General features: G+C 39.7%; 1 protein-coding gene across 2 annotated transcripts in view; it reads right to left on the reverse strand.

Moving 5' to 3' along the window:
* The window catches only part of Lekr1 (leucine, glutamate and lysine rich 1), a 186,797-nt gene that overhangs the window by 40,628 nt on the left and 129,478 nt on the right, over nucleotides 1-16,691 (reverse strand). For both annotated transcript variants that reach the window (XR_003836153.2, XM_029474779.1), the window contains exons 8-9: nucleotides 16,174-16,251; nucleotides 13,630-13,833 (exon numbers count right to left, since the gene is read on the reverse strand). Coding sequence is in view for 1 of the 2 variants with exons in the window: in XM_029474779.1 (XP_029330639.1) it covers nucleotides 13,630-13,833; nucleotides 16,174-16,251 (282 nt within the window). In the remaining variant the exon portion in view is untranslated. The remainder of the gene's footprint in view (nucleotides 1-13,629; nucleotides 13,834-16,173; nucleotides 16,252-16,691) is intronic.

The raw sequence follows: 16,691 nt of genomic DNA on the forward strand, positions 1-16,691 counted from the left end.
TGACTCAACAGGTACGTGAAAAATGCTCAACACCACCAAACACTGGGAAGTTCAAATCAAAGCTTATATGAGCTGCTATATCACTTTATCCAATAAGAATGGCTACTCCAAAATGAGAAATGCTGCAGAATAGGAGAAAAGGGAGCACTGTTGTTGGGAATGTAAATTAGTGTAGCCATTTTGGAGAACATGATGGGAGGTCCTTAAAGATCTAAAAATAGAACTACCATCTGGTCCAGCAATCTCACTGCTGGGTACATATCAAAGGGGGTGGGGAATTGTATGTCAAGGAGACATCTGCACTCCCATGTGTACTGCAGCAATAGCCAAGAAATGGAAGCTAGTATCCATCATGGGAATACAGAAAAGTTTGGTGAAACAACAGCATATTATGGCAATTACAAAGAAGGAATTCCTGCCATTTGTGACAATGTGGTTAGAACTGGAGAGCACTATGTTAAGTGAAATAAGCTAGGCACAGAAAGACAAGCTAAACACTGCATGATCTCACGCATATGTGGTTTACAAAGAGTTGATCGCGTAAAGTTTAAGGATAGAATTACAGTTACTAAAGGTGGGAGAGGCTGGGGGTAGAGAGAGGTGAAACACTTGCTCAGGAGGACTGATTACAGTTAGGAGTAAGAGGGTCTGGTGTTCTAATGTTAACTGTGTGCCACACTTCCAAAAGCTTGAAGAAAGTATTCTGAATATTTTCATCACAAGGACATGATAAATGTTTGAAGACAGTGCTGTGTTTAACCGAGCCATATAGCTAAAACCAAAGGTAAAAGGGTAGGTGGAATCTGCTCTAGTACCATGGTCTTGCTATCCACGTGCACTGGGTAGGGTTCTAATTTCCCTAGGTATGATCTCCCTCTTTTAAGCCAGCCTTAGGTTCAGTTGTAAAGCTATCAGCTAGTTATTGCCGACACACAGCATCACTACTGCCCCTTTAGGGATATCTTACGTGATGGTGTCTATTATGGTTCATAACGGCCACAGCTGCATGGAACTATGACGATTTCCTCCCTTTGTAGCTTTCACTTCATGGTACTTGTGAAAGCTAGTCCTCGGGGGGCATTTAAGTCAGTTCTGGCTCACTCCTCCCCACAGTTCTATGTCCACAGTACACAGTGTCCTTAGTAAATTTCTGGGGAAGCAACCAAGCACAACAGCAATAGCTTATATTGTTTGGAGACCCTCTTAGATTCTCCTGGCCGATGAAAGGAGGTTTCTCACATCAGGTACCGGGCTGGGGGAGATTATTAGATTAGACAATCTATGGCTCTTCGGAGGAGTCTTATCATCGCAAGGGGGTATAACTTTACTTAGCTACATATATATGTGTGTGTGTGTGTGTGTGTGTGTGTGTGTATGTATATATGTATATATGTGTATATGTGTGTATATATATATATATTCACATATATGTATTGTATGTGAGTTTAGGTAAATATAAAACGATGATTCTCTATATGTTTTTCAAGCATCCTAAGCATTATTTATTCCCCTTCCTCTTTACTTCCACTCTCTTAAACCAATATAATTCCTAGCTTCACTCTAAATATTTATCCTTACACCCACAGATAATGTAACTCATACCCCTCAAAAAAGCTTCTCTTTGAAGCAGAAGGAGATCATTACAGAAAACCATAACTAGCCAAAAATACAGACAACAACTGACTGTGGGTTACCCAGCCACAACTGATACATCCACAGCACAACTCCTGTACCAAAGGTACAGCTAGTAAGATTGTAAGAGGCAGAGAGCCAGCAAGTCTGTTGTGAGATTGTGCCTTCTAGTTATGGGAAGCCACACCCATAAATCTAAACATGGCTGCCTAAATAGAACTTGAACAATTCCAACATTAGTTGACAACCCACTGTAGATGGGATGTGGGAAGGGCAGGAATTTCATAAAGCCTCACTCCTATATAAAGAGATACAAGCATTTAATAACTGATGAGAGAGGGAGAATTAGTTTCCTTAGGGATAAGTCCCCTAAATCATTATCCACTACCAAGTGCTTACCCTAGAAACATACATATAGGCAAAGCTGAACAGATTCAGCAAGCAAGATGTATTTATTATATATTTGTTTTATGCATGTGCATGGGTATGTGCGTGCGCGCATGCATGCACGCACACACACACACACACACACACACACACAATGGTTAAAGAGGAGAAGGCCATGAATTTGGGAGGGAGAGGAGACATAGGATAGGAAGGAGGAAAGGGGGAATGATGTAATTCTATGTTAAGGTTCTGCAGACTTCAGCAGTTCTCCACAGACTATTTCCTTATATTTTCCCTGTCCTTTCTAATGCCCAAAGCCCATTTTTATGCTTTTAAGTCACCATTCTGAAATTTATAAGAACTTAATTTGTGTTTTTAAAGTGAGATGAGATAATATGGTGGTTTGAATAAAATGACCCCCATTGGTCCATAGGGAGTGGCACTTAAAAGGAGGCATAGCCTTGTCAGAGTGGGTGTAGCCTTGCTGGAGGAAGTATGTCATGTGGGGGCGGGCTTTGAGGTCTCCTATGCTAAAGTGTGGCACACAGTCTCCTTCCACCTGTGGATCAAGATGTAAAACTCTCAGCTCCTCCCCCAGCACCATGCCTGCTTGCACTCTTTCATGTTTTCCTCCATAACAACAATGGACCCCTGAAACTGTAAACCAGCTCAAATTAAATGTTTTCCTTTATTAGAGTTGCTGTGGTCATGGTGCTTCTTCACAGCCAAAGAAACCTCACTACGACAAGTTGACACCAGGAGTGGGGTATTGCTGTGGTAGGCCCAGCCATGCTTTTGTTTGGAGGAATGTGGACTCTGGAACTTTGGACTTTTAGAAATGTAGTTGAACACTAAGTGGGCGTTAAAGGGCGAGCACAGTAGGAACATGGAAGACAGTGGTGCTGAGGGTGATCTGAACTGCAGGGTCCAGGCTTGAGGTTTCAGAGGAAAAGAATATTTCTATGTGTTCTATGTGTCCTAAAGACTATTCTTATAATATTTTGGCTAACAAATGTGGCTGCTTTTTGCTTGTTTGAAAAATCTGCCTGAGGCTAAAGTGAAGAGTTTTGTATTAATTCTGTTGGCAGAGGAAATCTCAAAACAACGTAGTATTGACTCTGTTGTGTGTTTTTTAGTGTTCACTCTTATGAATAACTGTAACGAAAAGGAGCATGCTGAACCACGAAAAATACAAAACAGAGAAAAAAGGCACCAGGAAGTGGAATGAAGCTAAATCCTGTGTTCAAGGAGATAAACAGATTAAAGCCTGGCATTAAAGGGAATAAAGGGAGTAGTGACCTTAGGGCAAGATCCTACCCAGTGAGGCTTCCAACTTATGAAAAAGAATTAAAGAATAGGGTGGTGGTATATGCCTTTAGTTCCAATACTCTGGAGATAGAGGCAAGCAGATCTCTGAGTTCAAAGCCAGCTTGTACTACAATAGCCAAGCTTAGGCAGTGGAGTTAACCACTGAAAACAAAAACCAGTGAAGATATAATTGAATGAGGGGCTTGAATGAAGGGCTATGTTCCAGCCTCAGTGAACAACAGAACTTGGCAGCTTAGGCCATGTGGTTCTAGTTTTAGAGTCATGGACAGAAGAAAGGGGTTATAGAAGTTCCCTCCTCGGCTAAGAGAAGCTGCCGAATCCAGGCATGTGTCAGGTGTGCTCCTGCATGGAGGCCTAGAGTGGCTATTGTGTGTAGCTGGGAAGGTGAAGCCTGAAATGCCTTGGAGACCCAATGATGTAAGAGATTCTAGAGTCATGCTACCTGCTGAGGAGAGCTGCTAACAGGGAGTGGAACCAGCCAAAGAGAAAGAAGTATGTTGCAGTCAAAGAGATGAAAGAAGGTGGAGATCTGAAGAGCATTTTGACATCAGATACGGAGATGCGGAGTTTGGAGTTTGCTCAGCTAGTTTTCAGTCTTGTTTTGGTCTAGTATTTCCTCAGTATGCCCCCTTTTGGAAACTGTAGTGTATATCCTGTGCCACTGTATGATGGAAGTATGTGGTCTGTTTTTCATTTTGATTTTTACAGGGATTACAGTTAAGAGACTGCATGAGTCTCAGAAGAGACTTTGAACTTTAGACTTTTAAACAGTGCTGATGCTATGATAGACTATGGGGACTTTTGAAGTTGGACTAAATGCATTTCACATTATGACATGGCTACAAGCCTATGGGTACCGGGGAATGGAATGTGGTGGCTGGAGTAAAAACAACCCACACTCACAGATCCACAGTGAGTGACACTATTAGGAGGTGTGGAGGAAGTGCATCACTAGGGGGTGTGCTTTAAGGCCTCAGAAGCCCAAACCCAGGCTCGGTGGCTGTCACTTCTGCTGCCTGTTGATCCAGATGTAGAACTCTAGCTACTTCTCCAGTACCATGTCTGCCTGCATGCTGCCATGCTTTCTGCCATGACAAGGATAGACTAAACCCCTGAACTGTAAGCCAGCCTCAATTAAATGTTTTCCTTTATAAGAGTTGCCACGGTCATGTGTCTCTTCACAGTGCCATAATACTAACTAAGACAGTAGGTCAACTAAGCATGTGCTAGCGTCTTGGAGCCTCAATTCCAACCCCATCTCAGCCTTGCCAGCTCCCTACATTCTCCATTTTTACCCACTGCTGCCACGGTCTGCTTCAGTGGAGCAGGACTCATACTAGGGAACCAAACCAGTCAAGAGTCTATTCTTATACTCTGGTAGTGCCATGTCTGAGGGAGTGTGACATTAAATAAAAACAAAATCCACCCTAACAAGTTGAGGGGAAGACTGTCACAGGAAAAAACTTTCAGTTTAAACAAAAGGGCCTACATTTATTTTGCACTTTGCCCTGAAAGTTATGTAGTAGGCTGGCATGTAGTATGTGCAAGTTAATATTATCTGTATAAAGTAACTTTGATTATATGTAATTAGAGAGGCTAACAAAAAAATCTCTAGCAAACTGGGGAAAATGTAGGCTGTGTCAAGAAGATATCAGAGCTCAAGTATGCCTTGCTCTTTGCATTGTTTGAACTGAATTCAAGATATTAATTTTTTTGTCCTCATTAAATATGCATCATAGAATTTTAATAGTAACAACTAAAATAATAGAGATGAAATAGAGATGAAATATATTGCTAGTGAAAAAAATTACTGAGAAAATACACAAAACTCCAACAATCCTTTCCCTAAAAAGCCTATACTGAACAGAAAAAGGTGGGGACTAGGAAGAATAAAATAACAATACCTGCAATGGTAGAAGGAGAGAGAAAGCAATACAAACTAAATAAGCAACTGTACTTCTGTGTTCTTCACACAAAATGCCCTAAAACAAGGGCAGGTAAAGATGGAGATGGAATGTGTGGGGACACTTTACAGCTGCATATTAAAGGGAAGAATGTGAGCAGTGCTACCAGGCAAACAGACTTTTAGAACAAAGCCTTTCTCTGGGGGCTAAAATGATAATCGGCTTATTTTACTATGAATATCTTAAACTTGTTTTTTCAACTTAAAATAGGTTCAAATTAAAGAAATTAGCATAGCTCTAAAGCAAAACTAACAACTCTACAGCACTGTGGACAAACTCACAAAAAAAGGCAACACAGCTCCCTTAGTTATAAAACTCCATTCCAGGACTGCTGCAAATAGCCATGCAAACATACACTGTGCAGCTGCAGGCTGCATTAGAACTGACTCACGCTCCAGGAGCTGTAATGGAGCAAGGGAGGGTCACAGAGAGAGGTAGTGTGGGGAAGAGAGGAGACTGAATGCAAATAAGAAGGCTGACTTGAAGTTAGTATGTAAAACCTTGCATGCAAGTTGTAAAAATCTCCTAATTATTTTCTAGTTCATATGACATTGACTATACACTAGGCCCAAAAATAAATTTTATCAAATCTAAAAATTTTAGGCAGCCATTTTACTATAATTTGTATTGTCCAATATCATAGAGTACTAGACATTTAAATACGGCTGAGATGGGCTGTATGACAGACATGTCAGATTTGAAAATTTAGACTGATAATCTAAAGTACCTACAACAACTTTTAAAGTCTGCACATTTATTTTTTTATTTTAAATATTATAAAAACATAGCAAAATTTAAAAAAGCACACACTAAAATTAACCAGACATACCCAAAGACTATACAACTCAATGAACTTCTCTATAGTTGGAGCCATTGGGAACAAAAGCTGTGGGGCCTCCCACTGGATTTTATATTGTCACTATATAATATATTTTTATGTACTTATCCACTACCAAAAATTAAAAATCCATAATAGAGTTATTACTAGAAAAAAACAATTGGCTTTATATCCTCTTTCATAACTCTTGCTCATTGCCTGCAAAAGATTTGATGATATATGTTGTGGATATATAAGGTTAAATAAAATACCATTACATTTTATTTCATCTATTTATTTTATGTTGTGAACATGGCAACCAATTTTTTAAAATGTATATACCTTAGATTACATTCCTAACAGAGAGTTTACATTCTGTAAAAACACGTCAGTTACAAAGTATAAATAAGATACCTCCATGTACTTCAAAAATTTAAATGTTTCTGAATTAGCTATAGATCAAACTAAAAGTCATAATTAGTATTTGGATATACTTAGAACTAAACAAATGATATTTCTGCATATGTCAAAAACTATGAGAGAAAGTTGGAACAGACTGATAAATTGTGGTGTCTCTCAGGTTACAACAGAGATCAGGAATCAGAAGGCCCTTTACACACTGCTCAAATCTCTGCAACTGAACACTGAGCACAAAGGCAAAACCACAGAACAATGCATGGAGTATGAGTTCAGGGTGCGCACTGGGCATCAAACCCAGGATTCCACATATGCTAAGGCCGAGCCGTCCCCTAATCTGTATCCCAAGCCCCATGAGTCTAACTCTATCAAGATAAATCATGTGTAAAGTCTAGCATCTTTAGGACTAGAAGCATAATTGATTAAAAATTACAGAAAAGCAGGGGCATAACAGGTTTGTAGGTTAGAAAAGGTTCTTTATCAATTTGCAGGTGTTCCTTTTTATCCGAGATTGCTGGGATGATTACCACAGCAGAAGAGAAGACTGCATGGGCCTGTGGAGAAGCACAAGGGGACTTCAAAGCTAAAAGGAAGGTTCTCTTTTCTGGACTGAGTGGTTGGGGATGATGTCCATTAAGCTATCTACAGGTCTTTTAGGAACTTGAGAAGAAAAAAAAAATCACTGACAAAGGAGAAGTACAAAGGAGAAGGTTCTGTGGGAGGAGGAGACTTCCAGGTCAAGACCAAGGTGCTGCCTGAGCAGAGAGTGTCACTGCTCTCTGTTCCTGGTGACAGGCAAATTAGTCACTACAGTTGTGGTTTAAAGTCTAGAGAATTAAAAAAGAAAATCGTCTTTGGGTGTGAGGCAGAGGCATACACACAGCCATCTTTGAGCTGGAGCAGAGGAAGTAAACCTAAACGGGCAAGTTCAGGGTGGCAAAGAGAGGTGACAACAGGAAACACAGGAGCGTGTGTGTGTGTGTGTGTGTGTGTGTGTGTGTGTGTATGTGTGTGTGGTGTGTGTCTCTGGACATTTCTCAGGTGCAGACTCACCTCCTAATTTGATTCAGGCCCTGACAATTCCTAAATTTTATCTGCAGCTCAGACAAATTTGAGTATGACTCATGGACCCAACTTTCCACCCGACTGCTGTTTTATTGAAATAATTCCTCAGGCCTTACACCTGAATCCTCATGTCCTACAATACAAATGCTTATGTTTTGCTCACAGAATGTGCTATCTGCTGTTCTCCTCCACAGGTCCTGTTTTCGAACCCCACGTTAGGAGCAAGTTCTACCTGAGGATGGTGCTTTTGCAGCAGACAGAAAAGAAGAATGATCAAAACAGATATTTGAAAACTTCTGTTCACATCTCAATGGTAAGTGACCAAGTCTGGTAAGAACTGAGTGTAAATAGCATAGCCATTTCCCCATCCCCACTCCCTTGTAATCTACTGTTTCTTGAATTGCCTCCTGTGAGTCTACAGTGTATTTGCTGTTGATTTTCCATTTTTAGAATACATCTATGCTTTCTATATGGATGGAAACATAGTGTGTTCTTTTTTGTTGTAGCATCTTTAATTCAGCACAATTATGTCTAAATTTATCTATGCTGTACTGTGCATCATTAATTAGTCCATTTATTTTTACCCTGAGTAGTGTTCCATTGTACAAATGCAACCACACCATTTTCTCTAGTCATCTACTGATGGATACTTAGATTGATCACAGACTTTGACTATTACAAACAAAGTCACTGTACCCATGCATGTTTGTATGGTTCACTTCTCTTGGGTAAATGTATAGACATAGGATGTCTCATTTCTTTATGTACTGACTAGCCTTGTTTGGTAAGATGTCTGCACAACTCTTTTGCTCACTGGCTGTTTATGTTCATAAAGCTGAGTTTCTAATATTCTTTTTGTATTCTGGAAAAAAATCCCTTATTAGATATATCTTTTACAAATATATTACTTCAATCTATGAGTTGTCTTTTAAGTCTCTTCTTAGTTTTCCAATGAACGTTTTTAATAGTGGTTAAGTTATTTGGACTTCTAATAAGATAGAAGTGTAAGATAACATATTTATGTTTCCTTAGCCACTAAAACTATGATTATTTGTAATTAAATCAACAGTACACAAGTATACTGGTCTAATTTGAAGTAATATTATTCAACTGGTAAAACCCTAAAATCTTACTATAGTAAATTTGATCAAGAAAATGAACAGCTATCAATAGGAATAAAGAAGCACTTCAATTAAAATGGCACTGAATATTAAAAGGGCCAGGATCATAGAATAGACATGGCTGGACTTTTATGTCCATTAAAGTGTTCATTAAAAGTGATTTAATGTGTTCATTAAAAGTGATCAGATGGGTCTTGGCACCTGTGGAGGCCTGCTGGGAACAGGATTTCTCAAGGCAAGTCTGTCTGGCAGGCTGTGGTGCGAGGCCACTTGTGCTGGCTACAAGTGAGGTCTCCAGAACCAAAGAGAGCACATGGCTAGCTATGAGTGGCTATGCTCCCTCTGTGCCTCCCTCTCCCTCCCTTTGTCTCCTCTGTCTCTCCCACAGTTTTCTCTCTTTATCTTGTCTTACTCTCTCTTTCTCTATGTCCCCATGCTCCTCCCTCCCTCATGGTCAAGCTTACTCTGCTGACCATGTTCAGTCTGCTACTTTCTCTCTCTATTCTCTGGATTCCTCCAAAGGCCTCTGGATATCTCTCTCTCTCTCTCTCTCTCTCTCTCTCTCTCTCTCCAACAAAAGCCCTTCCCTTTCCCATACCATAAACCAGTCACATCATCAGTTTATAGAATACTGAATATCTGAATATCTTTTCATTTTGAAACCATGGGATGTAAAATACACTCCCTATTCAGTATCCTCATGCAGAAAACACTGTTTACTGGAATAAAAACTCCAGGCCTGGTAGGCTGCAGCAGCTGACATAGGACTAGGTTCAAACATGGGTTAAAAGTGAGCATTGCGCACTAAATCTACAAGGAATTGTTAAGTCTGTTAGGACAGTCCCACAAAAAACAAAGATCTTTCTACCTCTCTGAGTCCTTTCTGAGCCTTTATGAAAGAAGTCTTTAATGGGATAAGAGAGAGAGATGGCATATGCATGGTATTCTAAGAACTCACTGGATTAGAATAGAATTGACAATGAATAATGTATACAGTGATGATTAATCCTGATTCCCCAAATGAGAACCACACTCAGGCAGGATACCCATGGAAGGACTTGCACACTAAGATTACAATACAGTGATAAGAGAAAGCATTCTTGTATAGAAACAAGCTAAAAGGACTAACTCTGATTACAGTTTATTAGAAACCTAGAGGAATTGGGGAAGATAATAACATTAATTATAAAGATCTATTCACGTCTCAAAAAGTTAAAGCTACATTCATGTAGATACTGAACATCTTCAGAACTGGTTCCAGAGATAATGGTGTCTTAGAATTATAGGAAATGCCACAGATTTAAGTCCTAAACTTGTGTTTATTAAGAATCAAATAATGGAGATTTCCATGCGAATCTTGCACAGCTATTGTACGCCTAGCTCCTATTTTCAGCAAGTCAGGAGCCCTAGAAAATTTGGGAGGAGCTTCCCAGTTTCAAATCTTGTGATCAGTGGTTTGATGGGGATGAAATACGCCCACATCCAGCTATCAGATACCTAGCTGCCTAGCAGTACCGAGTGCCTGCTGTGTGTCAGGAGCTGCTCGTGTTTCTGGGGATGCAATGGTTATCATTCCTTAGAAATATGTTTGTACAATTCTCCCAATGTTAGAACAATTGAAGGCCAGAGAGCAAACCATTAGGTGATATAATTCACACGTGGCCAAGCTAGTGCCAGTTGTGCCAATGTAGGGATTTCTGTAGTGTGTCATGTTGCCTTTCTTCTGCAAGCTTCTCAAACACAACTATGGCTATCTCTAACATGTTACAATCTCACCAGAGTTTTCTTTTAATTAACATTTTCAGAGTTGACACAATAGGCAAATTAGGATATACTTGCAATTAAGGATATTTATTTTAAAAGCTAACTTTTAAATTCTCAACCCCAAGAGAAAATGAGACTTTAATTTCTTATATAAATGCAAAATTTTAGATTCCCTTAATTATAGTTAAAAATGTAACTGCAAACAAACGTCAAACCAGAATGCCAAAACAACAGCTTTGAGTCCCATTTCACAAGTTGTTCTTTTAGAGATGTCTTCACATTGTCAATCAAAGAGATAATTTTGATTTTGCTACAGCTCCTGCCTCCATTAAAAACAGCAAGTATGCTATTATGGCATAAGAAGCTGGGCAAGTGTGCTGTTCTCGAAGCTGTTGATGAATAGGAAACCAGAGAAGATAGTGAGTCTGGGGAGAAAATTTTGTTATATTATTGAAGATAGTATTGAGCTCATCCTTTGGTAATGCTATGCGCTGATAATGACATCAAAATGGAATCACCCCAAGGATTAATTGTTACATATCATGAATAACCAGACAAACTGAATTCAACAGATATTTGCTGAGTACCTAAATAGTGACAACAGACTATAAAAATGATGCTCCAAGGAGCTACAAAAAAAAAAAAAAAAAAGAACTAAAAGAAATAATACTTCAAAGTGTCTGCAACCTAGAAGGCATACTGCTACATGCTTTATCATGCACAGAAACTGGTATTAGCATGCCCGGTTTGCACATAAGGAAATGAGTTAATAATGTTGGGTTACCCAAGCTTGACGGTGGCCAAGCTGGGAGGCAAATCTATGTTTGTTCAACTCAGAAGCACACAAAGTACAGAGTCCTTGCTTCACCAGTGTGTTCCTTATTGGTTTTTGAGGCAGGGTCATATTATGTAGCTTTGGCTGGCCTGGTCTCACTTCAAACTTACAGTGATGCTCCTGCCTTGGCCTCTTCCATGCTGGGAGTACAGGTGTGTACCACCATGGGCAGCTATGAGTCTTTTCAGTGTATCTAATACTAAATATGTCTTATTACTTCCCGTTGCTTGTAAGTTATATTGATTTGTTCCTAAGGGGAGAATGTTCATCACACCAAAGATAATGTAGATCACGTGTACTTAGACTGATCCTCAAAGAAGAATTTCAGAAACACTTAGAAGATGGGAGGAGCTCAGTGCCCACCATGGCAGATAGAGTTCACCTGAGTACACAGATAAGCCTTGCTCCAGCATCATCAAAAATGGAGTCCTAGATAGCATGAATTATTCAAATGACCAAGGTTCTAAACCAAAGACTTCTGAGCATTTTATTTATTACAATGTATCTTTTTCAGGATTGTAATTATGTATGTTCTCTATAGAATACATTAATTGTTTTCAGAAGATTGTCAATCATTATGGCCACTGGTTGTCAACCCATATTACATATACATACAGGAAAGTTCTGAAGTCATTGATATGCCTAGGGTCATCGGTATGTATTTCTAATATAGCTCTAATTATACTATAATTGTATGTGTAAACCCTTACGCATGCTCAGTCTTCCAGCGGGTCATCCTTGAGAAAGCCTGGCTTTTCTAAATTTCTTGCTTATTAGATTGCAGCTTCTAACATGCTATCTGCTGTTATATGTGGCATCTGACATATGAGCTCTACATATACTATATAATTATAAAAGGAAGAAGAAAAGAGGTTTATGTTAGGTAGGTACAAAGACAACATTGTTGCAAGAGTCGGGTTACTGATATCTCAAAGTGAGGAAGAAATGTGGGTGACATTAGTTCTGCAGTTGTGGCTTAAAGAGAAGAAGAAACAAAATCAGCCCAGGAAGCACAAAGATAAGCCTTGTGTCTTGAAGATCTGCCAGCCAGCAGTACAAACCGATGACTCCCATAGTCCATGCAAGAACTGGGGTGAAAGAGTTCTGAGCAACAAACCCAGCTACCTAATTATGATATGTCTGCCATCTACTGCTGCAGCCCTACCCCAGAGCTATTCTCAGGAAAGAGCTATCATTATGAAGGAGAACTATATGTGTGTGTGTGTATGTGTGTGTGTGTGTGTGTGTAAATGGTACTCATAAGACTAACAAATATTTTTAATGAGAATAAATTGATAGAAGATGGCCAGCAACATGGTTGGTAAGGGCCTGGCAATCTGAATTCATCCACCAAGCCTGCATAAGGGTAGAAGGAGAGAACCAGTGCCACAAAGTTGTCCTCTGACCTTCACCCGTACACTGTGGTGTGTGTGCCAGCACACACACACCAAAGCAACAAATAACGTTTCTTTTAAATTATATAATAACAAATAGCTAATCAATCATCAGCTTCCTATGTACAGAGAATAATGAAAAGAAAAATCAGTCCCATTGACACCACCTCCAGATTGCCCAGCCTTTACCAACCATCTTGCTGGCCCTCTTCTGTCCTTATAAGGCTTACTATATTTTAGAATGTAATAATTCAATCAATACATATAAGCAGAATATTCTCTTTGCCTCTTTTTTAAAAAATCAACAGGGAAATACCAAATTTTATGCTATATGTTAGATATACAATTAAAACAAAAGAAGGAGTCGAAGACATTCTAGGCAAATTAAACAAGAAAGAAAGCAGAGCTGAAATGTTATTTCAGAAAATGCTAAGACAAAGGTAAGTGATGAGAACAAAGCATCGTGAGAGCCTTTGTCTGCGCCGGAATGCTTCAGTAGTACCATTGACACTGCCTTCATGGAGCTCAGAAAGACAGTTAATGAGGAGTCAGTAAAAAGGAAGAATGGTAAAAAGCCAGCAAACATTTTTACGTCAAAACCCAAAATCCACCCATGTTTGGGTAAGGTTATAAATATTCACAAATGATCAAATTTGAATAAAATCCTGAGAGCCATGCAAGCGGAACACCATCTCTGCCTTGTCCATCTGCAAGGCTCACACAGCAGTTATGAGACTCAGCCTGATCACTTGGGAGTGAGGCAACGACGTTCAGTAAACTTACTTGTGAAATGTGTCAGAAGTCCCGACTTTAATATTATTATAATATCCATATTGGCGTTTTAAATATATAGTGAATGCTTATTTAAAGATAACATTTTCTAAGGAATTATTCTTGACTGTACCTTTCATTTTTCAGTGTTAAGATTTCTTCCTGTGTCTGAAGCAGGAGAGATTTAGTGATCTCTAGTTCATTTTCTGTGAGGTTGATTCTTCGTTTTACATCTTCCTCTTGTCTTTCTTTTGTTGTCAGCTCTTCCTGTATGGTTTTATATAATTGTTGGCAAGTAATTAAAGAGTCTTCTTTTTCTTTAAGTAGCCTTTTGTGCCTAAAAGGAATAAGAAACAAAATATCTCGAACATGCATTAGATGATTTTAAAGTTAGAGTATGATTTTATATTTTGTAGAACTTTCATTTGAACTTTGATCATAATATAACTAAAAAAACAAAACAAAGATGTTAAAAACATGGATAGTGCTATGATGCTAAATTTTCCCCGCTGTGATTACTAATCTTCCTTACCAACTTGGCTGGACTGAGACTCACTATGGATTCTGCATGTGTCTATGGGGGTCTTTCTGAAAGGTTTAAGCAAGGAGGGAAGATACATAGAGAACACTATGAACATAGGCAACACAATCCCACAGCCTGAGGTCCAGGCTGAATTTAAAAAAAAAAAAAGAAAAGAGGAATCTGGGTTCACATAGTCAGTGCTCTCTAGTTCCTGACTGTGTAAGATGTAACTAGTTCCCTTACGCTATTACTACCATGTCTTCCCTGTCATAATGAGCTGTGTTCTTAAAATTGAGCTAAAACAAACCCCTGATTTGGTGTTTGGGTGAGTTTGAGATGCCTTAGTTAGATCTTACCTTGCTACAATTCTGTTCCTCACCTTTGGAATGAGAAGGGGAATGGGAAGGCTTACCCTGGTCATGAAGAGAAAAGGAACAGAAAATTGGATTCAAAGAGTGAGATACACTGAGCATGTGGCTCTTAGGCCTTGGGGACTGGTTTGTGCACAGAATGTGAAAGGGTCTGGAGGTTGGGGCAAGAGAAGCCTGTGAATGCTTTTCTTGTAATAAGCCATTGTAGCAGAAAATAAAACTCTCAAAATGCTGAGAGAAATGCAGACAATGGAACTGTGGATCATGAGACTCCTCAGAAGAGAACAAGGGATCATTTGGGCCATTCATGTAATGTTCTGGAAAAGAACACGGCTCCCCTCATGTCCCATGTACTTGAATGAGACTGGATTCAAAACCGAAGGACTCATTTGGTTGCAATGCGAGGGCAGAAGAAGAGTCAGGCTGTGCCGTGGTCACTGCTCACTGTGACAAGGAGTGATAAGTCAAGCAGAATGATAAGAAAAACATGCACTTTTGTGAAGGACTGCCAGTTTAAAGTTGCTGACCAGGCGAGGGCAGATGAAATAGTTGCAACTTCACAGATTCAAACCATTCAAGACAAGCCTCAAACTATACTCATGGAAAATGGGAACGGTGCCTCCACCACCTCCTCATCAAAGGTGTCAAATGGTGAAAATGCATACATGCACACTCACTTAGATGAGAGACTGGACTGAACAGTTTTGGAAAGCACTTTCTCAGATTTAGACATGTTGTGATAAAAAGTTGGCAGCAGAACTAGGCAGTGCCATCTACCTGGTGCTGGGCTTAGAGGCATGCAAAATACAAGGGTTCTCAGGAGGTCTCACCAAGAGGCTCTTCTTAAAGCTGTGCTGGTGGAGCCTATGTTGCCATGGAGATGACATGGTATTAGAGAGGCCAGCATCCTAGGGATCCTGAGGAGGTTACAAGCCTGGCAAGAAGATAGCCTAAGAGAAAGGTTATAAGTACCATAGGAGGCGGGCTTGGAGGGACGGGTGCTGTGGAAGGCGGGGTCATTCTTTCACAAGCCCTGGACGTGTGACCTGGTGCTTCAGGATTTGGCATTTGTCCTGAAGGGTCTTGAGTTGCTTTGGTTAGATTTTACCATGCTACAATTCATTTCTCCCCTTAGGTCTACCTTAGGGGAGAAATTTAACTACCTTAGGTCTGAGGAGAAACTTTGGGTTTTGGGAAAGTTGGGATTTTAAAGACTATGGGTATGCCTCCCAAGATGGCCAGGGTGGAGTGATCAGATGTAATGTGTTTGGAAGTCAAGTTGGCAAGGGGTGGGGGCTGCTCTGTGTATCTCCACATCAGGGTGGCAGGACTTAGACTCATCGTAGAAATACTTCTTTGGGATTATCTATAAGGCGGCTCTGAGAGAGGTTTAAAAGAGGGGGAAGAACTGCCTCAGCACTGTCATATCACGCTGAGCGAGAAGGAAAAGCATAGAGCACCAGCATTTATCTGTTTCCTGCCTACATGACTGTGAGCTTCATGTGTCCGCCATTCTATGGACCTGACTCCTTTCCTTCTTAACTCATGAACCAAACACAAACTCTTCTCCCCTTAAGTTGCTTTTGCCACCGCAAAGAAAATAGTAGTGATGCCACTGTAGGCAGAGACAAAAGCAGGGAGCAACTGCGAGGTATTAGGGGTACAACTAGGTATTACATATGTAAGCAAGAAAATAGCAGGATGCGCACTCTTAGTAAGATGATCTTTAAATATAGTTTAAATTCAGTTATTAAAATGTTTATTAAAATTTTTCAGTATATACCTTGACTCAGAGATAATGGATTCAAACTTCAGTTTTCTAAGTTCTCTTTCACAGCTTTCAGCATCATTAGATTTTTTCCTAAGGCAAAAGTATTTTGAAATAGTTAAAATTCATTATTTCAAAATAAAATATTTTCCATATCTTAAAATATTTACATTGTTATTATTTAAAGATGTACTTAGCCAAGTGAACACCTACCAGGACTCATATTGGCCAGGTGGGTCATATTTAGCTAAGAAGGTTATGCTCTGAACATTTTCAAACAAACCCCACAAAAACCAAGTGGGATCCCATCTTACAGTTTGGGGAACTGACCAAAAGTGGGGAGATTCAAAATGACCTTGGAATGAAATGACACTATAGAGTCTGGTTGTTTCTCATGTCATTTTAAGCCTGGGGACAGTCTCAGTAAGAACCATGCAGAGGAATTAAAACTCTGGCAGAAAATGCTAGTCTTTCTGTCCCTAAGAACCAGAGCAAACTCAACTTCTGGGAAGAGAAGGGTTAAACCCGAATAG

This window comes from Mus caroli, unplaced genomic scaffold, assembly GCF_978045245.1.
Source record: "Mus caroli unplaced genomic scaffold, Mus_caroli_1 scaffold_3, whole genome shotgun sequence".
Classification (NCBI taxonomy): domain Eukaryota; kingdom Metazoa; phylum Chordata; class Mammalia; order Rodentia; family Muridae; genus Mus; species Mus caroli.